This window comes from Chaetura pelagica, unplaced genomic scaffold (genome assembly GCF_000747805.2).
Source record: "Chaetura pelagica isolate M959 unplaced genomic scaffold, ChaPel_1.0 scaffold138, whole genome shotgun sequence".
NCBI classification, from domain to species: Eukaryota; Metazoa; Chordata; class Aves; order Apodiformes; family Apodidae; genus Chaetura; species Chaetura pelagica.
The window spans coordinates 3736816-3760975 of NW_009954215.1; the positions used below are offsets into that span (position 1 = coordinate 3736816).

Here is a 24160-nt window from a genome sequence, read left to right on the forward strand (position 1 = left end):
TAGGGAAATTAATTCAGTCAAAATATATGGAGGAGTGTTTGACTCTGTTCTGTGTTTCTTTTGGTTTCACCTCTGAGGTGGAGCAGTCCATGCTCAGAATAGGAAATAATTTATACTGTTTTTCAAGAGAAGGAACGTTTTAGAAGCTATTTTCTTTCTTTGCAAGTACATGTCACTTCTGAAATTGTTTACTTGTGACTTACATGGCATATGCAAAATTATTGTCATGTGGTCGTATAAGACTTAGTGGCATAAATTTGGAACGATGAAATAAGCTGTGCGGCTTTACCCAGCGATATTTGAATATTTAGTTTAAGCTCTCCAAGTTGGAGGGGGAAATACCTGTAAGAATGTCGTACAGCTTTTTTAACAGTTTTGTACATTCTGTCACCTATCTACCCTGAGCTAAGGGAGCAAGAGGAGCTGCAATAGAAATACTTTTTAAAAATGAACTGTTAATAGCACTATGCATGTATGCTCATTGAGGATACTTTATAGTGTCTTTAACTGCTGTGCAGAATACCTTTTTTAGACCTTTATCAGCTTTTAAAAAGAAAAGGAGGAAATAGAAACAGTATGCTCTTAAAAACTGTCAGTCTTTTTCCCCATAAGCTCTGTTGGTCAGTAGATACTTACAGGCTGTCCATAGCGTTCAGCATACCTCTGCTTTTGGAGTTCTTGGGCAATTGCTTGAAAAATTTTTCGGCCACTGTTGATTTTCTGCAAATTATTTAAAAATAATTCAGATTGGTGCTAGATTTGAAGTTGGGGAAAGCATTTTTTTTTTTACTTTTTATAATTCTGGGTTTTTTCCCCTGTATATGTCTTCGGGAATGTTACTAAATAACACTTTAAGAACATATGATTTGGCAGGCAGAAGGGTTTCAAATTACATTAGTATAACAACTCTTAACATACATACCTTTAATGGATATTTAAATGTATGGCTTCTGGGTTTTATTTAATGATACACGGTGATAGAGGTTCTAATAGACTTGTTGAAATACATGAGAGCTTACCTGAATGCACCATTTAAACAAACAAAAAAATGAATAGCAAAATCTGTTACTTCCAGATGTTTGAACAAAATTTACTTGAAGTCTAAGGGAAGCCATGTATTAGAGATGGCCTTTGCATAGATTGACTTATCCTACATCAAATTGGTTTAAAATAAATAAATTAGTTAAGTGTAAGATCATTAACTAGTTTTATATAAATCTGAAGTGAAGCCATAACAGTTCCGAGTGTCTCTCTGAATCATCAGTTAATCACAAAATTAATACTCAATGTACTTCTAAAAGACAGGAAAAAAAAGCTCTGGATCACAGACAAAGCAAAGTGGTAACATACACAGTTCTCTGTTCTTTGGTCTTCATTCCCACTTCTCTTTAGCAAGTTTGGTTTTAACTGGAGGGAAGAATAATAAGATAAAAATAATTAAAACACATTATGAGAAGCCAAGTGCTAAGGTAGCAGAATAGTCAAAAGTTTTGCCCTTTTACAGTATCAAACAGTTGGAAGATAAAACTGTTTCATTAGGTCAGCTTATACCACTGGAAAAATCAGAAGTTTTCAAGTGTGTAAAGCTTTTTTCAGCTTCTCATAGTAGATGCTGCAAGTATTTTTGCTTTGAGCACAGTAGAACCTGCCTGAAGCACCATCGAATTCTCAAAAATAAACCAGAGGCATCACAGATACCAGTTTTCCTCTGAAGGCAGCTTGATTCATTTTTCCTACTAGGCTACTTCCCCTAATTAAAAGAAAAACAAAAATCAAAAGGACTACCCTGTCTTTATGTCTAGCCAGTGATCACCGCAGCAAAGAAACTTTTTACTGTATCACACCACTTATGACTGTGGTGTCCTCGTCATGTCAGAGTCATTATTATGTAAGGATTCCAGTTGCAGTTTTGGGTTTGGGTTTTTTTTTCCTCCAACTAAACACACATTTTGTTCTAGATGTTTTTTAAACAATAAATAATCCAGTAGTTATGTCATTTTTAACAACATGCATTCTAATGTGTTTGTTTCCTATAGCCATAAAACTTCTTTCAAGATTGGTAATTTTAAATTTTACCAAGGTCTCTCTTCTGCATGTTCATGATGCATGAATAGAATTTAATTGCACAGGTAAAGTCAGTCTGCAGTTTACTGCAGCTCACAAATACTTGGACATTCAGTTTAAATTTTTTTACTGGAAACTAATCCAGAGAGTTGTTGACTTATGATGGTAATTTCTAGTTTTCTTTTTGAGTGCGCCTTAATATATAATCTCCATCTTGCTGATTAGTACACAGTATGATTTCAACTTTAGAACACCTTTTCTTTTAGACACTTCACTCAAAAAAGAAAACATGGTTACTATTGAGAGCACAGATGCGAGACAAGTTTGCAGATGTGCTGCATGTGAACTCATAACCGCCTCTTTAAAACTTGATCAGAAAGGTTACAAAATGAACAAAATCAGAAAAATCACTTTGAGCCTACCTTGTAGAGCACAAAACATGTGAATACAGTAGTGCTGTATAGAAACATTATGGTTGAGGTGACGATCATGACAATGAGGTTTCCATTGCTGTGCTGCTTCTGTGCTGCTTTAATAAAAGTGAGTGTTAGAATAAAGGACAGTTCTTCTAATTCATATAATTTTCTGAAGATTCTGCATTTCAGCCCCCTTAAAAACTTTATAACCATCAATATTTTCTGGTTCATTTTCAGTCTAAATGCAGTAGTGAGATTACTTTGATTTTGTTTCCCTGAGTGTTTTCAAGGACAATTGAAACTTTTTTTTTTTTTTATTATGGACCCTTCCCTTAGGAGTTGGCAGATGATAGAATCCAGTTTTCTGCTCTTGTAAAGGAATATCTGACTGCAGCTTACAGGATTTTGTTCAGAAATGCAGTTAGATAGGCAAAGGGAGGGATATAGGGAAAATAATAATCCTAGGGGCTGGGTTATTTTTCTATTTTAGGCATGTAAAACTGAAATGCAGTTAATGAAGTCAGTTTCTTTACTGGAAGGCAAATGACATAAAGGCTCAGAACTAAAACTTTTTTCCTCAGGTTGGCACAATGAATCCCAAGTTCTGAGACCCTGTGCTCTGTTGCACATATTTCCACTAAATGTCAATTTCTCTGCTTCCCATTTTTCTGTTGATACTTCCTTTCCAATAGCTGTTAAGTAAGAGGATGTAGAGTATGGTTAGATAACATGAGTACAAAACTTTCTTTTGTAGAATTCTAGAGTTATTTTTATCATATGACAGAACAGTCTATTTAGGAAACAAGTCTAAAATGCTTATTTGTAGAATCCCTTCATGGTTTTACTGTTAACATTTTAATATACTCCTAATGCGGTTTTTTTTCATGTTTCCATCCTAAGTGCCATTCTGGGAAGTGTAAATCAAGAGAGTATTCAGGAGAGATAATTTATTTCTTTTAAGTTGCTTCATCAAGAAGATCAACTGACCTGTTTTTGTTAGTACTGTTCCATTTCCTGTTTGTTTAGAATGGGGTGAACTTGAATCTGAAAATGCTATTCCACAGATATAAACAGCATTGTCATCCACAGTCAGATTATTGATCTCAAGTAAAATGTTTTCTGATAAATGTACTTTGTACTTCTGATGATTCGTGCATTTAGGAGTACACAAATCCTCATGTTTGTTAGTTAAAAAGCGAAACCATAGGACTTCAGGTTGAGTGGAGGAGCATCCAGTGGCAGAATAAGTACATGGTAGCTTCACAGTGTGCGTGGAGTAGTTGGCTTCCTGAAACCTGGGTTGTGTTACAGTGACGTGGCAGATATTTGTAACACCTGTTGAGAATAAACAATTGGTAATGTGAGGGACAGTTAAAATCAAGGCACAGTCTAAAAAGAAAATAAGCTTCTGGTTCATTTAAGAAAAGGTGGAAGGAAAGGAGTAAAATCAACCATTTTTCAAACTTCTAAGGTTGTTTCCAGCAAACATCTTTTTTAGATAATTTTGACAGTTAGCTCGTGTGTTCATTTAACAGTTTTACCTCTGTGGTAATATATTTCTCTTCCTGTTTTGCAGATAAAAATATAGAGAAGATTCATGTATTTAAAACAATGTGAATGTTTTCTTTGGCCCTGGAGAAGATAAAAGGAATACTTTCTGTAGTTCCTTGCCTCAGGTTTAGTCCTGAGTATTTTGGGGATTTGCAGAGGTAATAGGCAGTGAAGGAAGGGAGAGATGTGTGACATATCTGGGTGGTCAGTGGAATGGTTCTGCAGGGGTTTCTCCCTCTGTGTTTCCAGATTTGAGTCAAGTGAGAAAGCTGATGGCAAGCAGTTAAAACATAGTAAATGGAGATTATAATTTAGCAATTTCATAACATTCATTAGAATTCATAGTATTTCCTAGACATTCTTCCACTTCATCATATGTTGACTCTGTGTTTCTAAGTGCTTGTTAGTTAAGACATTTCAAAATGCATGCAGAGAAAACAGGAAGGTTATTCAAAGGATTCTAATTAAGGAACTGAAATATAAGGTTTAATATGACTGGTCTAAGGTATTTTATTTAAGTATTTACTGAAATGCACAATTTAAATACTATTTTCATATATTTGATTTTGTTCCAAAAAATTACTTAGTTATTGAAGCAATGTAGTTGGGTTTATTGCTGTGAAAATGAAGGCTATAGGTTAACAGCATCCTTTTCTACTTCCTAGAAAATAACAAATTAGAAGAAAAACAAACTCAGTTATCAGTATCAGCTAGTGCTGATACACAATTTATAAGCCTATCCATGGTGGACAGTCAGCATTGTCACTTCAGTTTTCTGACTGAGTGTTTTATGAACCAAATCTTGATTTAAATTAATTAATAAAATTAAACTCTGCTTTTGTGTCAGATCAGCATCCGAGCCCTTCCACAGCAGCTACAGCAAATCTGAAGGTAGCAGTAATACAAGTTGTTGGTACTTGCACCCTGTGTGGTGAAAGGCAGCAGCTCGTGCTTCTACAGTTGATCCCCTTCTCTGTTCCACCTTAGTCTAGGGCTCTGGCTGACCTTGCAGAGCAGAATTCCATGGCTGCAGTTCATGTAGATACTGTCCGCTGAATTGCCCAAACCCTCCCCCCAGACAAGCACAGCAGCCCTGAAAACATGCAGCTGCTGCTGGAGCATTCTTTGCAGGGAAGTGCACCAGGATTTGGCCCAGAAATCGTAGATTACAGGAGCATTTCAGACTTTTTGAAGAAAAAGCGTTTGCTATCGGTTGTTTAATTTGGAAGTTGTATGAAGATAGCAGAAATTAGCTTGGTTCTCAGCAGAACTTCTTACTGCTCTTCTTTTGTAGCTATGTTGCAAGTCATAACCAGAACATTCTCTATCTTGTTTAACTGTGGTAATGTAGGAAAATGTAAGAAGCTTAAAAGAAGTCTTACCAGCACTGTACAGAATCCAGTCAAACGCCAGCATTAGCATGTGTTTTACTTTGTTGAAAGATGCCATTTCTCGTATCTCTCTAGAAATGATTCTGCTTGAAGGAAGAGGAACTTAGGAAACCTTTGGAGTTGCAGAACACTCTGAATCACAAGATTTAGAACTTCCTGTTTAGGAGGGTGTTTACTATTACATTTAGAAAACTGGTTAAAGGTACAGACCAAATCAGAAAGCGTTTGTTATTTGGGGATGACCTTACTTGGAAAATGAGTGAAGAGTTTTAAATTTTGAACTTCTGAGAGTTGTACCTATAATTCTTCAGGTTATTTAATTGGATATAACAAATGCCAACATGTTTTCCAACGTGCTACAGGTATTCAGCTTCTTAATTTTATATAACCCTAAGCAGTCTTTACTGTATCAGCTAGTGGGTGGCCACTGAAGGGACAAAGATTCTGTAGCCATGCATTATAATGTGGTGGTCTGCTAATGGAATCTTCACAGCAAATCATGGTTTTCAGCTTGCTGGTTCTATTTACTGTTATTAGCTGAAGCCATCTTTGGCCAGTGGGCATAAAGAAATAATTTTGTAGTGCTGGAAATGATCTTCATTAAATAGTCTGTCTGACTGTGTCTGCTGAACACCAGCCTCAGTAGTGGAACTTAATTTTTAGCCAGTCTTGGAGCTGCTAGTTAAAAATGTAGCACAAGATAACCTTAAGGAAGAGCTGCTTCTGAACAACAGGCAAAAAAACTTGAACTGATCTTGCAACAGATCTACAAATGGCTTGGCAACCTCCTATTTGAAGTGGAGTGAAATAAATTCTATGTAATGTGCTTTCTGTAAGAAAATATAACACAATAGAGTTTTCTTTACTATTTAAACAAAACTGTTTTGTTTTCCCAGTAGGTGGCAAGTGGGAAAAGCCCTCAGAAGTTTTGGAAATCAAAGGGCACACTTGGGAAGAACAGGTGAATAGCCTGCCAGAAGTTTTCAGTAGAGCTGGTTTTGCCATAGAGGCTTTCACCAGACTGCCATACCTATGTGAAGGTGATATGTATAATGACTACTATGTACTAGATGATGCTGTCTTTGTTCTCAAGCCAGTGTAAGCCTGTATGAAGTAAATCTCCAGAATCTAACCCAAGAAGCAGCCTCTGAATGAGGGGTTGATTTATGGTTACTTAAAGGGAGGGAATTTGGGGCTTGCCATGCTAAGATGCCACGTAAGAAATTTAAAGGCCAAAATACTAATGTATTTCTTTGTAGTGTGGTTAGGGAAAAAAGGTTGTTTTTTAAACAGACTCTTCAGCTGATGATTTCTTTTTTACTGGCTTTTAAACCAACAATGCATTCTGCAACCCAGCAGCAATGGGGGATATTTTTTATACTTACCTGCAACAGGGATCAGATCCAAACAAAGGCAATAGTCCTAATAATGATGAAACTGATACCATGTGAACTGTTGTTAAAGAAATCAAGTGAAATCTGGCAATAAAGTTATCCATTCAGTTTAAATCTTGTTGAATATAAGCTGTTGAAATGGATATTCTTCCATGCTGATTTACTTTCTCTTACTGTCATTCGTCACATGTTTTTAATCATGCTAATAAACTTTTTTTTGAGATGACTTTTTGCATTAACTTTTGTGTTCATTTTTGTATCCATAGCCATGTTTGTCTGCAGCAACTGATCTTTGTGTTGAAAATCAAGCTCTCAGTAGGAGCACAACCTTGTGTTTATTTAAACAGCATTTAAGTGTTGTTTAAAGGGTAACAATCCACAAAAAATGTATCACTTTTGGTTGGATTTCCTTCATATTCCTCTCAAAGCCTCATAAATCCTCACTGCTTTTGCATATACTGTTTTCCAGCTAAAGGGATTACGGTAGAACTTGCCAAAACTGCTTTTTAAAGTTTGATAACAAACTTTCTAAGCAAGTTGTTCCTAAAAGTTTTTGGCTTAAAAAACTTACAGGCAGTTTCTTGCAATTTTGTGAGTCAAACTGCCTCTGAGGATCAGGCTAAAGGGATCTGATTTTGAAGGTTTTGCTAGTTTGGGACATTTTCTTTTCTTCAGAACACTAGACAAATGCTGTTTATTTTAACATGTTTTTGGAGATGTTTTTTTTAACTGTTTAAAATGGATAATTTCTGGGATATAACTTTCCTTTAAAACAACAAGCAGCATCATAAGTAGTACAGAACTGGCAGATACATGTTTTGCCTTGCTTGGACTGTTAAGTACATCAGCTTGTACATCATCTGGTAAGTAAAATAAGAACTAACTTATCCTTTGCTTTTCAAGTCTAAAAAAGTTGTCTTGTGCATTTTGTTTTGTTTTAAATGATTGGTGATATTATGCCATATATGATATTTCCAGATGTCTTTTTAGGTTTACCTTGGACTTCCTTTGCCTGATGGTTAGTGATTCCTCTTGCTAATCTAATGACCTTTTATTCTCAGCCATCTTTGTGCAATAGTAAGTATTCTGTAGTATGAAGCAAGGGGTTTGACAGGTGGGCTTTTTCAACAGTAATTCAGGCTCAGTATTATTCTAATTTCAACATGTACTATTGAATTTTGGCACAGAGTACAGTTAGGTTTCTCTGTTGGAAAATGAACTAAGGATGCTCTGAAGTGAATCCATTAATTTGTGTTTTGTTACCTTCATTTATACTCATCTACTAGTGGGGAAATACGTTTCTTGATGTGTAGTGAATTTAGTTTCATGTAGCAAATACATATTAAGACAAACTCCTTCAAAGATACTTAAGTTTTTTAATCCCACAGGTTGCAAATTACACAAGAGGCTATGCATTTCACATCTCATATCTTTTAGTCCTTTGGTTTGTAATAGCTTTGGGAGGTTTGGGGAGAGAAGGTGCACCATAAATAATAGTAGTTTTTTTTCTCATTTCCTATTTTGTTCCCTCTATTTAAACAAGTAGTCTTACACTTGAGAGGAGGAATTAAAACAGTAAAATGTGAGCAATAACAGGGAAAAGATATGGAAGAAGTAAGCTTAAATTCTAAGGGACCATATTCAGCTGGGTCAAAAACCTGTCTGTCCTGTTGAACGTACAGAGTACCCCTGGGGACTGTACCTACACTCATAAAATCAGTGTTCCTTGCAAAGGAAGGAACTTAACATGGCTCATTGTACCAGGGAAGAGACTTCTTTGTCTTTCCAGACCTTGAGAGTGCATTTGTGTGCAATTAATGTCTGCTCATACAGGCCATGCAAAGAAATTGTTTAGTCCAGTAGTTGATTAAATTGCCTGAAGTACTTCAAGATGTCATCCAAGGGGACAAGTGTTTGTTGCAAGTCCAATGTCCAAATACATTACTCCCGGGCTTGGAGAACCTGCCACATCCCTCTGCTGTCTCTGTCCTGCTGTGGGTGACAGTGTGGCAGTCACACCTTGGTAGTCTCACTGATGTGCAGTGGTTTACCCTGGAGAGTAACTAACCTATCTGTTCTGTCAAGGTGTTGCGTCGCAGGAAAAAGATGCCATGCAAGGGCATGAGTTAGTCAGAAACTTCGAACACAAAGTCAGAACAACTTCATCTCCTGGAAGCCACATCCCCCTTCTGCTGGGTGACCCCAGGTACATTCCACTCGTACTCGGCTCTGCGGAGCCCGGCAGGTGTGGGGGAGCTGGGCAGCACCCCACGCAACCCCGTGAGCTCTGTTCACCTCGGGACGGGAAGCATCCCTGCCTGCCTGCAACGGCAGACCCTCGCCTTCAGATCCCCTCCGCAGAGGCTTTTCCCCACCCTCCGGCTGGAAGGCCGGTGCCAGCAGACACCTGAGGCTGCGAGGCGGTGCTGGCCCCAGGCCCTGCCCCTGCTCCCGGGTCCCTGCCTGGGGCCGCCCTGCTCCTTGCACTGCGAGCGGGGAAGGAGACGCAGCAGAGGCAGGTAAAGTGCCGCGGGGCCCTGGCTCTCTTCTCTTTTGCCCTCCCCGTGCTTCCCTCTCCCTTTCCAGCCCAAACGCCGTGAGGGTTCAATCCCTGCGTGTAGGGCTTGTTTTCCAGCGGTGCTGTAAGCCTGGATGCAAGGGGGAGGATGGGCACTGGTGGTGCAAGGGCTTATCAGCAAGACTTGTGATTATAAGGTTAGTTCTCTGGTTATCAAGCTTCAGATAAGGTACCGGCTGCTCTGAAGTGAGTGATAAAATGTCTTGGATTTCTTTACATGGAAGAGCAGCTGCTTAGGGAGCAAGAGGAGGAAGCAATCTGGGAGCTTCTCATAACCAGAGCACTGCAGTGGTCACATCTCAGAGATCTGATCACAGCATATCATGCAAGGAATGATCTGTCAGGAAATGCAGGATGGGATCTGCAAAAGATCCCCACAGGAGTATGTGGGATTGTCTAAAAGCTGCAGTGAACTGCAAACAGGTTAGTTTCACTGTCAAAAGGAACTATTGCATCCTGCAGGTTGTCTTACCAAGCAGGGCTATTTCACAACAGACTTTTCTGCACCTAGCTCCTCACTGGAGTTAGTCAGGATAAAAAAAGCACTTTCCTTAGCATTTAATCTCCATAAATACTACTTTAACATGCTTTAATTAAAATGTATTCCTTAATCAAAGTGAATGAATTGGAATAAACAAATCAGGATTGACACTGATGGCATGATTTAAACTATGCAGAGTAATCAAAACTTACTGAAAATTAATAGGGCAAAGGCAGAAACAAACACAAGAAAGTTCATTGTCTAGGAAACCAGATATGTCTGAATAAGAGATGTGTACTGTGGTGCTCCCAAAAGAGTAGATGAAAAGGGTTTCAGTGTGTGCAAGAACAGGACAGAAGCTATAGCTTCTTAAAGCCTAATGCTTAAATTTGTCATCATCCATCAGTTTGAGTCACTCGTGTTAGAAGACTGGAGTTAAGTATTTGCAATAGACTGAAGTATTGCTAGAGGCTGTTGATAGACATTTTCATAAAAGAGTACCTTGCTGATACATGAGGTTAAACAATCTGAGGAAGGCGTTTGCATTTATCAGATGTTCAGATCTGATTCTGTAACTCAAGCTGTGGCAGAGAACCTTTTTGTTGTGGTTTGGTTTTTTTTTAAGAGAATCAATCCAAATTCACCAACAAAAAGAAATGCAGAAATTAAGTGTGGCTGCAAATAAGCCCTTGAACTGAAGTAAAGGGAGAAAAAACCTAACAAGGTCATCTCAGGGTCAAAGTGAAGTTTACCTGTGGGACCCTCCTTGTCACTTGTTAAAATCAGAGTAATCCCAGTGTAAGAAGCTGCAATCTGTAGAGCAGGGCATCATCTAATATCTCAGATTAATTAATTGTTCTACCTGTGGGGATGGTGACTCTCACAGCTGGGCAGAGGGCCAGGCTGCGGGGTGCAGAGGCAGAAAATCCTCTCTGCAGTAAACTTGGTGCAGTGTGGATGAAAGCAGCTTGTGTTCCTCAGTGCTGCAGAAACACCTGAGTGAGCGAGACCCACTCAGGCTCCACTGCTTTTCCATCCCGTTGCATTATTGCAGTGTGTATCCTTGTCCTTCAGCAGCTAGACAGAAAGCAACAAACTCATCTCATATTGGACAACTGTGAGACTGTCTGTTTTTCGATGAGAATCAGTGACACACTGGTGAAAAGCTCCAGGTATCCCATTACTGCCCTTTCAGCCAATTTATCTTTCAGGAGTCTTTATGCTGCATAGCACAGAGCAGCAGGGATAGCAAGAGCTGCTAAAACACGTATTTCCATAGAAACTATGTCCTAGCTGATGATGGCAAATTGATGGCACACTCCTCATGAGTACAAAGACTAGAGCTTTGTTCCACCCGATTGAAGTGGCATGGTCCTGAACTCCATTTCCCAAATGTGCCACTTTCCTTCTGCTTCAGAGGGGCATAAGGACATTTCCCCCCTTTTTGTAGAGTGGCAGGGGATGGGAGCCCTCCTGCACCCCCCCTGCACAGAGCACCCTGCACGGACATGGGGCGACAGTGGGTGAGTTCAGCTCCCACAGTCTGAGTTCAGAGAGCTGCAAATGGAGGGTCCCAGACCTAGTCTGCAGTAATTGTGCAGGCAACTTAACGAGCTAGAAAAAGCTTAGGGTTTGTTTGGAGCTTCTTTACTATTTACTTTTTCATTCCCTCTATTTCTTTTCCATTTTATCTTGAGTGTAAAAGGATTTGTTTGTTTGCTTTACCAAAAGTGCGTTTAAGGCCTGTTCAGGTGTAATGTGGATTAGTAAGTAAATTGTGCTACTGGGAAGAAAATTAAAAGAGCTGCTTGGTAAAAGAAAAATAAATCTGGCTGCACATGCACACTTGGCAGACTTGTATTTGCATAGAATATGTATCCTGGAAAAAGATCTAAATTAAAAACTTTGGAGCAAGCACTTTTAGATTATTCTCATCTCTATCTGTACTCTGTAGTTTAAGCTGTCTCTGATTTATAGCTATGAAAGTTTTGAGTCAATATTGCCTTGTGACTCCATTCTTATTATTTTCCCTTTCAATCCAAATATCTTCTGATTCTAATAAACATTAGAAGAAATGTCCAGACTTTTGAAGATATGTTTCTTATTGATAGCAATGAATCATGCTGAGATTACACACAGTCAGAACACTGAAGGTAAGACCTGAACTCCTGTATGAGCAGTGAATGTTGGGTGGATGGAAGAAGCTGTATGTAGTAAAATAGATGTAGTGCTCTTTAATAACTAGAACCATCTTCTCTGCTCTCTTGATTTCATGGAGCTATGCCAGCAAAGAATTTAATCAAGATTGCTCTTTATTAATAGCTTATTATTTTCACTGTTTTTCTGCACATATATTTAATCAAAACTGCATTAAATGCTTATAAATAAAGTATATGCTTATATATAGTTTCACTGCATACAGTACATGTATTTTTGTATAACAGTTGAATTGGTAAAACAAATCAACTTTTAGTAACAGGATAATCTTTTACAGATTTGCCTCCATTATTACACAAAGCTGTGGTTAGTATTTTTATTTGATCTCTCTACAAACATTTTATATTGTAATCTAAAAATAATAGTTTATTATATACATGTATCATTTTTTCCTTAGGAGGAAATAATAACTGGGAAATATCTGAATGGTAATGTACAAAATTTTCCCTCTTATGCTTCCAAAAGGAATTTAAATAGTATCTCACCATAACTTTTTATGTTCCATTTTTCATGTGTAGCCCTCCTTGATATACTTCATTTTCAGAGGTAATGTATTACTTTCACCATCTTGAATTTTGGTATTACCTTGCACTTCAGATATGATCTGTTTCATTTCCACAGAAACAATACGGATAGAATTAAGTTGACACATATAATCACGTTGATTTTGATCTCCCGTGAGGAGAATTTCCTCTTAGCAAGGAAGAAGCTGTTTTTCATGGTAAAGCACAAAAAAAAAAAAAAAAAGATTGAGGACAAGAATAAACACCTACTACAGTTGTCAAAAGTTTTTATTATTAATTTTGTTCACATGCTTCAGAATGACTTCTTATGAAAACTAGGGTTCCAGCTTCCTGTCCATCTTCCTCTTTCAGTCTTGCTCCACCCCCCACCCATCCCACTTCTTCTAGGTCCTCGCAACTCTTGAATTATTTGCTAATCTAGTTTAAATTTGAAAGAGCAATACAAGCCTCAAGGTTGATCCAACTCCTACATGTTTTGAGAAAAACAGTGGCTGTGTGAAGACACAGTGAAATTACTGACCCTGCTGAGGGAGAGGCAGCAGACAGGAGTCACTCTACTTTCTTTGTACAAGCAGATGAGAACAGGCAGAATGGGGTGCCAGGAAGCACACCTATAGCTCCAGACTAACCCCAGTACAGTTGTCTCATGCCTGGAGATGGTATTAATGGCAATAAATTGGAAAATTGTGATTATTATGGGTGGTTATGGAGTTAGATTAAAAAAACCCATAACTTATTAATTCCATTCCTTGTTGAACCACACATTAACATGTCTGCTCTTAGTCTTGTTAGGTCAAAAAGCTGAATACTCATGGTGTTAGTAACAGTTTAGTTTTCTTATTCTTGTTTTGTCTTGTAATCTGCTATTTTACATGTTTTATTCTTCTACTGGCATTTTTGGTCCTGTTTTCTGCTACAGTTCTGATGTCTGGACAGCAGATATGCTTACAAAAGTCATGGCATATTTTCATGCCCAGGAAGTTACACTGACTCTTAGCAGCCTACAGGTTTGTGCCATTTAAAATTCATTAAAATTCTTACTTTAAAAGGAATTTAAAAAGCAGCCTATCTCTATATTCAAAACTAGGTTTTTAATAATAGGAGTAACTTACAGATCTACAGTGTAGGAGATAAGCAGTAAATAGGAATACGTTTTTTGGTTCATCTTTTTCCCTAAGATTGCACCAGAATGCAGGGCAGAAATAGTAAGTTGTTGGGTTTTTTTTCTTTTTGCTTCTCCTCTGATGGAAAGCAGAAAATAGGAGTTTTGAGACTCAGTGATTGTTCCTAAATTGAGTGTATACACACCAGTATGTTTATTTCTCCCAGACTTTGACCATGGCTGTAGTTCGCACTGCTTCTGATGGAATGAGAGTCTCCAGGGTATCCTACAAAAAGCATCCACCTTTTAAAGCTCCTCTGAACTGTTTTTTCCTATGTCACTTCCACAGTGACAATTTGCCAACATTACTGTTCTCTATCCCTGGTCATTTTGGTTAGTTATTAGCAGGTTTAAGTGGAGCTATACCATGCTAATCAAAATCTGAACCCCTTCCTTCTCCCTGCACACGCAGCCATGCAGCTCCACACCACTCAAACCTTTTCCCAAGCTCCCTTTCACTGTCACAGCTCATCCAAACCTACAGGAGACTGACACTGATTAAATTGATTTACACTTTAAGGCCTTGATCCCCTAGTCAAGAGGAACCTGACTATGTTAATTATTTGCTGGTGGCAATGTGAGCTAAGCCAAGACAGCAAAGAACAGCTTCAACTCAAATTCCAAGCCAATTCTGGAACAATTCTGTTAGGAATTAGAAGGAATTTTACTCCAATCTGGTGTTAATGAGCCTTACAATGCTTTCTGTTCCAATGTTATAATTCCCTTCAGATTTTCAAACCAGGCACAAGATTGCTAACTGGTTATGCAGTTTGATGTGAGAGATTTTTGCCTTATGACCTGGTACAGAATTTTTCTCCCACCTAATCGCACATTTCCTTCCTATTTTTAAGTAATAATTATATGCACACAGTACCTGATTTTTCTGAGCTCTTTAAAATGTTCATTTTCACAGTTCTACTCTGAGAGAAAAGCATTATTACTCTTATTTTATGAAGTGAGAAACTGAGGCAATTTTTGTTTTATCTTGCTGGGGAGGACAAATATGAAGCCAGGATTTAATAGGATTTTCAATGTATTGTCTTTCAGATTTACATTTAGGTGATTTTTTGTTTACACTTTCTGTTGAGTATAGTTACTCTAGTCATTGACAACACAGGCAATGTGGGAGCTAAGCACTTACCTCTCCTTAAGGAGAGATTTTCAGGGAGTATAACATGCCCCCAGTGCAATGGTTTGAGTTTTATATCTATTACACATATTTTTCTCTACTTCAGATATCCATACAAAATTACCTGAAGAACCTTTTATACCGACCTAGGCAACTACTGTCTGAATTTCAACAGCTTGATCAACAGCAGTTCCAAACTGCAATGAAGTATCTCTTCAACAGCAGAAAGGACCATCTTGTAAGTCACTTTGCACTTGTGAAAAATAAAAGCTGCTCTCAATAGTTTAGACAAATGGGAAAGGACCAGACTTGGGGGTGTCTTAGTGCATGTCATGCAATTACTTATTTGGCTTGGGTTATATTCCAGGACCCCCTCCTCTTACGTTGGATTTATTTCATTTAATTCTTCTTGCCTAGAAGTTTGGTGACAAGGCAGTTTTCTGGATTTGCTCTGTAATCCATCAGTGGAGAGAAACACATCTCCAGAGAATTATTTACCTTCCCATGCAAATACCTAAGGCAGGTAGGACTAGTTGTTCTCAGGGAGTATCTGCTTCTCTGGAGTGCTTAGAAAGAGAGCCAAGATGACTAAAGGAAGTTAAATTAGTTATCTTGTTAATTAGTTATGGGATTGTGTAAGCAAATTGTTAGGCAATTTGGAGGGGAGGCAGCATAACATCATTTGCTTGCCTCTGTGGTGTGTTCTCTGTGTGACCCATCTTAAAAGTCACTCTCAAAGTCGGTGAGTGCTGCAGAGAGGGTCTCCACTGCAGCGGTGGGATCACAGCCTGAGGTATGAGAGCACTTGGCACTTTCCCTGCCAGGACAGAGGGCCTCCAGCATGGGTATATCTGAGGGGTGGAGATTAATCTGGGAGAAAGGGAGAGCGTTTCCCCAGAGCCATGAGGTGACTGCCCAGAACAAACACTGTATAATCCACTGTTCAAACAATGGTGGTGCAGCTCCTGCTGCCAAAGCACACAGGACAGGTGTGCATAACACACTGGGAGCCAGAGCAGTGGAGCAGAAGGCCTTTCAATAAACTGTAAATTTTGTCTTCTCAAACACTATACCCAGTTCTTCTAGGACTGATAAAACTGCATGAACAAATCACCAGGCCTGGGGCTATCAGCTCTGAACAGGCTACCCTAGACACGTTGGCACTTGAGACAAAGCAACCTAATAATCCACTCCTAAGCAGAGTGACTTTATTCCCTGTCCTTATTCCCTATATGCTGTTGCCCCATTTTCTGGAAGGGATTTTTGGATGCAAGAAATACTGCATGGAGAAAGGTCTGTTCTAGAGGTGTCTGCATATTAAATTATGTATGAAATAATACCCTTTCAATTCCAATATCCTTTCATTTTTCAAGTAACTAATTCTTTCATGAAAGCACACAATATAGCTTCAGCAGCCATTTGGATTATTTTTTCTGGTTTTCATTTTGATTTTGTCAGAAGATTCAAGCTGGTCTCTGGCCAATGCCAGAAAGGAATTAGCTGAAGTAATTCAACCAGAAGTATTTTGCAGCTATTTTTCATGAGAGCAGCACCATATGTTTTTGTAGAGTGCTTTCTGTCAGACCTCAAAATGAACAATACATTGAATTAGTCAGAGTGGCATTCTTTTAACCCTTTGTTACTTGCAGGAAATGGGAAATATTATCTTTGATTGGGACAAGACTAGAGAGAGAATTTTTCAAAGCCCAGGAGTAAACAGGACCTTGTTCCTTGTAACACTGGATAAATGCTTTCTGGCTCTGAGTGCTTTGGACTGTGTGGATATCCTAAGCCAGGTTTTGCGTATGTCAGCAGTGAACTATCTCCAGCCTGAGGTCGTTGAGAGCCTCCCAAACATTGTGCAGGAGGATGCTTTCAGAAACTTGTAAGTCATTTATTTTCCAGACACAATTAATTGCGTGTAGTGTTTGCTAACTGTATATACTTTTAAAAAGAGGTTACTATGTAGTCTCAGCCTGTTTTTCAGATACAGCTTTCTGCTTATGTGTTACTGTTTCTAAAAACATTTGTCCACGTGTACTATTTAAATAATAATTTAGGAAAAGTTAACTCATTGGTGAATTAACATGCCCTTGTGTCACTTAGATCAAGAGTATTCAAGGACCTCTATGACAAAACCTCAGCAAATACACAGAGAGCTCTGTATGGCTGGATGAAGCAGATTCTACAAAAATCCTACAATATGAGTGGTATGTTATGTACAAAATATTTTCTTCTTGCTTATCCTAGGAGGAAAAACTGTCAGCAAAAGGCCTGCCCATTGTATTGAATTATTTCCCAAATTTAATACAGGTCTGTTTAAGAGTAGCTGTCTTGAATACTTTTGCTCCAGAGTACAGTAAAGGTAATAGATTGCTTATTCATGGCAAATAGTTCTCCAAAGATGCTCTTCTTCAGTACAAAGCTATACACAAAGTCTCTGTACTGGTCCTTTTTCTAAGAGTTAAAGAGGATACAGTTGTCAGGTGCTCTGCACAGGTGTGTTGTTCACTTCTGACCTCCTATTCAGACTAGAAAAATAGATCTGTCTCAGAAAACATTGGCCAATGCACTGTTAAAAAATGCAAAAAAAATGCAGGATGTTGTGAAAGTTCTACTGCACGTGGCACTGACTCGTTCAGAAAAGGGACAAGATGAAAACAAAGTTAATTCATCCTGGTTTTATTCATTTTACCGCATCTGTTTGCCTTGTTAAGGTGTCTTAAGCAGATGTGCCACAGCTGGGACAGTGCAGAACAACCTCCATGAGGGGGGCTGTAAAGCAAGAGCAGCGATGACACGTGAGAGCTGGTGCTTGAGTTTCACTATACATCTCAGTGATGCTATTGTGAGAGCACTGTAGTTTTTTAGATGTCTATTTTCTTCCTCTTTTCCTGGACATTCAAGGCAAGATGCCTGCTTGCTTCAGTGGAGAAAGTATGGCTCCTGGGACTTCTGCCAGTTCAAAATATACGAGTAACCTATTGCGTTGTAGAGAGGAAGTTCATGACACTGCTGTGAGATGGTGTTACTGACAGTGCTTTAATGGGGAAGCAAAAATGCAGAACTTGTCTGATGATTCTCTGCAGCCCTGGGAAAATCCCTCAGCATCAGACGTCTTGGGTTGTGTGTGTAACATCAGTAAAACCTCAGTTTGTAAAAGATCACCCAGCTCAGGAGGGACTGTGAATTACCACGCCTCTCTTCTGTCCTGGTTGCTGCTTCAGATGAAGGCAGGGCAGATGTGGTGAATGGACTTCTGACGTGAGTCTGGGTGTGCATTGAGTACCAGATAGTTCTAGTTGCATGAGCTGCAGAACCCATCAGCCCTGAGCAGGCATAGCTGCCCTGCTACCAACATCCAAGTAAAGCTCACTCAAGTATATCTGCACACCGCGGGTCGCAACATGGAGTGCAGGACAACAGAGGAGCCCTGCAGTACTGATTTATTCACTTAATAACTGTGTCTCCATTGTACCTGCAGAAGTGCAGAGGGCTTTTTTGTCCCCATGGTATCAGGCAGTCCCTGCAGCTGGATCACTGGAGGAGCAGGAGATGACATGTGGCTTGTATAGCTTAAGAGCCAAATCTTTCACAAAATTTCTTTGCCACTCAACCAGTTCTCACATGTTTTGTATTAAAAACTGAGGTATTCAGAGATGAGGCATGGTGGTAGCCCTTGCAAAAACAGGAGGTTGTAACTTTTGATTTTGTACCTTATTATTAAATGACAAAACAACTTTTGGGGCTCACGGCTACCGTGGTTGGTAACTGCAAGTCTGTTCTGCTAAAGGCCACAGTCAACATCCATAAATTGTGCTAGTTTTTGTATAACTTTTCTATCAACTCTTCTTCTATCAACTTCTTTCTATCAACTTCTTCTTCTTTCTATCAACTTTTCTTTCAACTCTCTTAATATTCCTGGTAATGGAAGTTAATACCACTTCAAAAAACAGGCAGGTCAGCTGGGAGCAACATCTTGTCTCAGTTAAGGAGCTTAAATCTGTATTTTCAAAAAAATAATTTGCTAAATGAAGTTCTTCAGTGTCTGATATTTATAGGCTGTTTTTTCCAGGTACTAAAAACTGCAAAATGCACTGATGATTTCATTTTACCAGAGTTGTGAGTATCAGCACTGCTAAGGAATGTATCCAGAAGTATCACATATTGAGGCATTCATATTATAGCTAATGGAGAAAACAGTGTCTCTGTGGCTCATAATACCCACTTAGTCCATAAATACTTTTTTCTCAGGGGTATTAGCATCTTGATTTCATTTTCAATCCTTGGGAGGATGACATCTATCTATAATATCCATGATAATGACATTTTTTAACAGTTACATGGTATTTTGTATTTTTTTCCCAACCTGTTTCCATGAATGCTTTCTCATTTTCTTCATTATTGCTATTGCATGTTGCTGAAATGAGATGTATGATCAATAATAATATATAAGCTATATAAACTGTTACAAAGTATCATGCCTTTCCAGTGATCTTGAATAATATATTTTAATAGTAAAACTGCATTTTAATAGTGCTACTCCATATTTAATACTATTGGTTTAATTTTTCTTGTCCCTTAGTTTATCCATTATCTGTTTCACCAACATAAAACAGATCATTTTCATATGAGAAAATTTGAGACACTTGAATAGTTATTCCATTTTCATTAAAAAATGTGTGGGATCATACAAATGTGGTGCTAAAATCTAGAGAATGGAGGAACCTCTCACTGCTGAGGATGTTTCTGATTTGCAGATTGATTTATTTTTTTTATTATTTTTTACCAATAACAATATACCGGGTACAACATACTTGAAAAATAATTACTTTCTTAACATTGTAGTGAGTATTTATTTTGTACAAAACAGAGTTCAATGAATCCACTGCGTGGGTCAGTGCAGACATTTTGTGGATTTTGGGAAGGTACATGGTCCATCTCCCCTTAGAAGAAATTCTGAAAATTAGTCTCAATGAAGTAAGTAACAAAATGTGGTTGAATATATCATTGTCAAGTGATGTCAGCTACAAACAGTAGGAACACAATGTAAACTTAAGCATGAAAAATAAGTTTGTATCTTTTAATTACTTAGCTATAAAGTGATTCCAAATCCATTGTCAACCAAATATTCTTCTCTTTTTGGAATTTCAAAGTGCCTGTCATTAATATGTAATTATTTCTCTGTATCAGACTTCTGTGGCTTGTACCAAAGACAGGGACCACTGACAGAGACTCTCAAATTGTTTGACGGAGAATCGATCACTCAGCTTTGCTTTCAAAAATACAGTATCATCCAAATCTATCTCCTTCCTTTCTCTAAAACATGGATGGAGTCAATTAATTTAGAATTTCAGACACTTTATTTGGTGTAATTGTTTCATAAACCTGACACGTGATTTTGTTTGTACTGGTCAGATAAAACTATTCATTAGCTATGACAATGCAACAAAGCAGTTGGACACAGTGTATGATATCACACCAGAGCTTGCACAAGCTTTCCTGGAAAGAATAAACTCATCAGGATTTGATATGAGGAACACATCAACTATCTACAGGCAAGACTGTTTTCCTTTTTTTATGGCTGCACAGGGAGAGAACAAGTAAGTAGGGAGAAAAGAGAAATGTACTAAGTAGCTGATGAAATTGTTGGTGTGGCATAGCTCTTTTCTTCCAGCTGAAATCCAGCCCTGGTTAGCAACAGTGAAGAATTGATACTTTATTAATTCTTGGAGGTGTGCCTAACTAGAGGCTTTGTCTCCTGCTCCACAGTGAGGAGGTGTCTGTAGACCACAGTAGTATCTGGGGAATCAAATCAAAGCTCCATCACATTGGACAGTACAGGTATAAAATAAATTGGGATAGAGGGACCTGAGTTGACATGGCTGTTTGAATCACAGAATATGAAGGTGTTTTGTGGAAATCACAGAGCTACAAAGATGATTAAGGGAGTGGAACATCTCCCTTATGAGGAGAGGCTGAGGGAGCTGGGTCTCTTTAGCTTGGAGAAAAGGAGACTGAGGGGTGACCTCATCAATGTTTACAAATATGTAAGGGGTGAGTGTCAGGGGGACGGAGTTAGGCTTTTCTCAGTGATGACCAGTGATAGGACAAGGGGTAATGGGTGTAAATTGGAGCATAGGAGGTTCAAGGTGAATATCCGAAAAAATTTTTTTACTGTGAGAGTGACAGAGCACTGGAACAGACTGCCCAGGGAGGTTGTGGAGTCTCCTTCACTGGAGACATTCAAAACCCACCTGGATGCATTCCTTTGTGATGTACTCTAGGTGGCCCTGCTCTGGCAGGAGGGGTTGGACTAGATGATCTTTCGAGGTCCCTTCCAGCCCCTAAGATTCTATGATTCTATGATTAAATCATGTTAGGATTGAAGGAGGAAACCTTAGCTTATGCCAGCCAGGACTGCAAGCAGTCTTCATTTGGCAAGGGTGTCAAGAGAGGTCACACAGAGGTGTGAAGCCTGTCCTGCTGTCCTCTTCACGTCCAGCAGGGCAGAGATGAGCCACATTTAAAGGCTGTGAAATTAGCACTGAACTTACATTAACAATAATAAAAAAAACAAAATTAACTGCTCTTACTCATAAATACACAGTGAGTATGAGCTACCTGTGAGAAAGTGCTGTACTCCACATTTGCATTTACACTATCATGTAAGTGGATGTATTTAGTCCCAAGATACCACTGTCTGAAGTTATTTGTAGTCTCCCTGGGGATACCTTGGAGTTTTAAACTAATGGAGAATATGCTTTATGGCTTCAGAGCTCCTGTCATTATTGTAATGGAGCTCACTGATTTCCATGAAGTATTGCTGATTGTTGGAGATGTGAGAGAAGAATTGTGCCCACTCTCTAAATTTGAATGTCAGTAATCTTAAAAATTGTTTTACCACTTATGAGAGGTGCTGCATTCTTAGAGATGAGAGAAATGTCATGCTCTGTAATCCTTAATATATTCAATTTTTACAACACACTTATTTTATATTACTCATTTTAACCATACTGATGATTTAAATGCACTTTTAAGAAGTAGTATTATTCATTGCTGTTAATCCCAAAGGAGATGGAGAGCTCTTGGTGGCTATGCCACAGTGCATCAGAAGGTAATTATTTATTATAAAAATGCAGTTGAAGATGTTTCTTTGATTTGTATGTTAGCTTGATGATGTCCCTTGAATTCAGATAGGCTGCTGGAGCAGTATTTTGTTATATTGCTGAACTGGTTGTTTTTGAGGGACTAAAAGCTAAACTTTTCTGCATTGCAGAATTCTACTAAGTTGATGATAGTGCCACATCATTGTCTGCTGTTGATTAAGATCACATCTAGATGTTACTGCCTAGACTCTGCCCATGCCTGCCTCAAGGCATTGCTTAAGAGTCTTTAGCAGGAAAGTTAGGCTTTGTCCTGTGTAGATTATGAAAGCAAAGGCTGGTTGTTTACAGTGACAGGAAGACTGGTTCAGGCTTCCTACAAACAAATTCATCACCATCACTAAAGATTGCAGTTTAAGGCACTAGTGACAGATAAATAACTCAAGTTTTGAGCACAAGTAGAGCACACCATACTATATTTCAGTTTTCTGAGAATTATAACTTATGTCAGAATTTAGCTAATGTATTTTCTTTTCTATAGGCTGGGTTTATTGGTTTGCTTTTATGATGACATGGAAGAGATGGATGCTGCTGTGGCCCGGGCTTTACTTCATCAAATGATTAAATGCAATCAACTGAGAGGTTTCCAGGCTGAGGTTCAGAAGGTGGGTACAATGCTTGTTCTTCTTGCCTAAACGAATCCTGAAAACAGAGGAGGATGCACTCTTGTCTTGAATTTGGACAGAAAAGAGTAAAAAATGGCTGAGGTCTAAGAAACTAGGAGAAATAGTTCTCGCTCATATAATGCAAATAATAAAAGCCTATTTTGGGAGGGGTTTCACAGTGCTCGTTCTTTCCTTGCTCTGTTTCCTCGTGTTCCATATTCCTTTGACAACTATGGTTCTATTTTTCAACTTTTATAAACTGTGTGTGGTCACTAAATGTTTGCCAGTGCCCATGCCAGGAACTCCAGTAAAAGTTTTGGGTGATAATGGAAATGGGTTCTTGGCAGATTTTTATTTCCCACTTGCTTTTTGAATTTACTTTAGCTCAAATATCAACTCCTGAACATTGCCACACACAACCAGACATTGAATGATATCCTTGGATCTCTGTCAGATGCTGTGGTTGGACTGACTTCAAGTCAGCTGGAATCTTTGTCACCTGAAGCAGTGCATAATGCTATTGCAACATTAAACCAAGTCTCTGGGTGGGCAAGAAGCCAAGTTATGATTTTATCCAGTAAATACCTCTCCTATGAAAAGGTACCTCTGATAACATCTTTACCTTCTATTTTTAAAACTGAACTGGCTTTTTCTCAATGATGACTGTAGAGTTTGAAAAGTTTAGTACAAGACTTCTTTTTAGTATTGTAGTGGTCTCAAAATTCTATGTGAGTAAAAAATATCCAAGACTGTACCTTCCAAAGTAATTCTCTAATTACAGAAATAATGAGTATTTGGCAGTTGTCTGTATTTTTTGTTATCTGTCACTGTTTTGTTTGTATTACTGCCCTAAGCAGAATTTCCCAGACTTTATATACTGTAATGGAAGGAATCAGGGTCCCCTCTGAAGTTTCAAAAAAAGGAGCATCTGAGAAAACTGTCACATTTGTTCCCTGGAGAGTCTTGTCTGAACTGAAAGAAATCTGAGAAAAGCACATCCCATTGCAAGAAATGTATTAAGTATTCAACAATAATATTTTTGATTTCTTAATTAACTTTGCTTTTTAAATATATCTGCTGTTCATGAGTCAGAAAACTCTCTTTGTGCTATTTTCTCTGCAGGTTTTATCGTTTTACAATGTTAGTCAAATGGGTGCATTGGTGACTGGCATTAGCACCTGGTCATTCTACAGCATGAACCCAAAGGAGCTTTCTCAGATTATTCGAGGCACAACATCCCAATACTTGTCTGACCTGTTGCCTGCACAACAGCAAGGGATCCTCAGGAAGGTGATTATAAACTCCAGTGTGTAGCAGCCTCTTCTCTACTGAAGAGCACAATAACCAAATATGCAGAATGTGATTTAAAATGTTGTCACTGAAATGTGTATCCTAGCTCAGTGGTTGGTATTTCCCGTGTTTTTTTCTTAACACCAAGTATATTTTGAAGCCTGTCCCTTGCTTAGTCCTGTGGTACTTTTA

The 24160-nt window shown here is 38.5% G+C and overlaps 3 protein-coding genes across 3 annotated transcripts in view; 2 read left to right on the plus strand and 1 right to left on the minus strand.

Annotated features, from left to right (window-relative positions):
* IGSF6 (immunoglobulin superfamily, member 6) overlaps positions 1-5480 on the minus strand; it is a 5972-nt gene extending 492 nt beyond the window's left edge. The window contains exons 1-5 of the mRNA XM_010003251.1: positions 5414-5480; positions 3468-3815; positions 2487-2590; positions 1351-1407; positions 637-720 (exon numbers count right to left, since the gene is read on the minus strand). Of these exons, the coding sequence (XP_010001553.1) occupies positions 637-720; positions 1351-1407; positions 2487-2590; positions 3468-3815; positions 5414-5480 (660 nt within the window). The remainder of the gene's footprint in view (positions 1-636; positions 721-1350; positions 1408-2486; positions 2591-3467; positions 3816-5413) is intronic.
* METTL9 (methyltransferase like 9) overlaps positions 1-7042 on the plus strand; it is a 19222-nt gene extending 12180 nt beyond the window's left edge. Inside the window, exon 5 of the mRNA XM_010003318.1 lies at positions 6319-7042. Coding sequence (XP_010001620.1) covers positions 6319-6524 — 206 coding nt within the window. The 3' untranslated portion in view covers positions 6525-7042. The remainder of the gene's footprint in view (positions 1-6318) is intronic.
* Positions 7043-11949: 4907 nt separating this feature from the next.
* OTOA (otoancorin) overlaps positions 11950-24160 on the plus strand; it is a 38359-nt gene continuing 26148 nt past the window's right edge. The window contains exons 1-13 of the mRNA XM_010003319.1: positions 11950-12028; positions 12370-12398; positions 12490-12520; positions 12611-12638; positions 13536-13623; positions 15014-15145; positions 16557-16792; positions 17014-17117; positions 19781-19887; positions 20326-20465; positions 22555-22678; positions 23063-23278; positions 23801-23968. Of these exons, the coding sequence (XP_010001621.1) occupies positions 11950-12028; positions 12370-12398; positions 12490-12520; positions 12611-12638; positions 13536-13623; positions 15014-15145; positions 16557-16792; positions 17014-17117; positions 19781-19887; positions 20326-20465; positions 22555-22678; positions 23063-23278; positions 23801-23968 (1482 nt within the window). The remainder of the gene's footprint in view (positions 12029-12369; positions 12399-12489; positions 12521-12610; positions 12639-13535; positions 13624-15013; positions 15146-16556; positions 16793-17013; positions 17118-19780; positions 19888-20325; positions 20466-22554; positions 22679-23062; positions 23279-23800; positions 23969-24160) is intronic.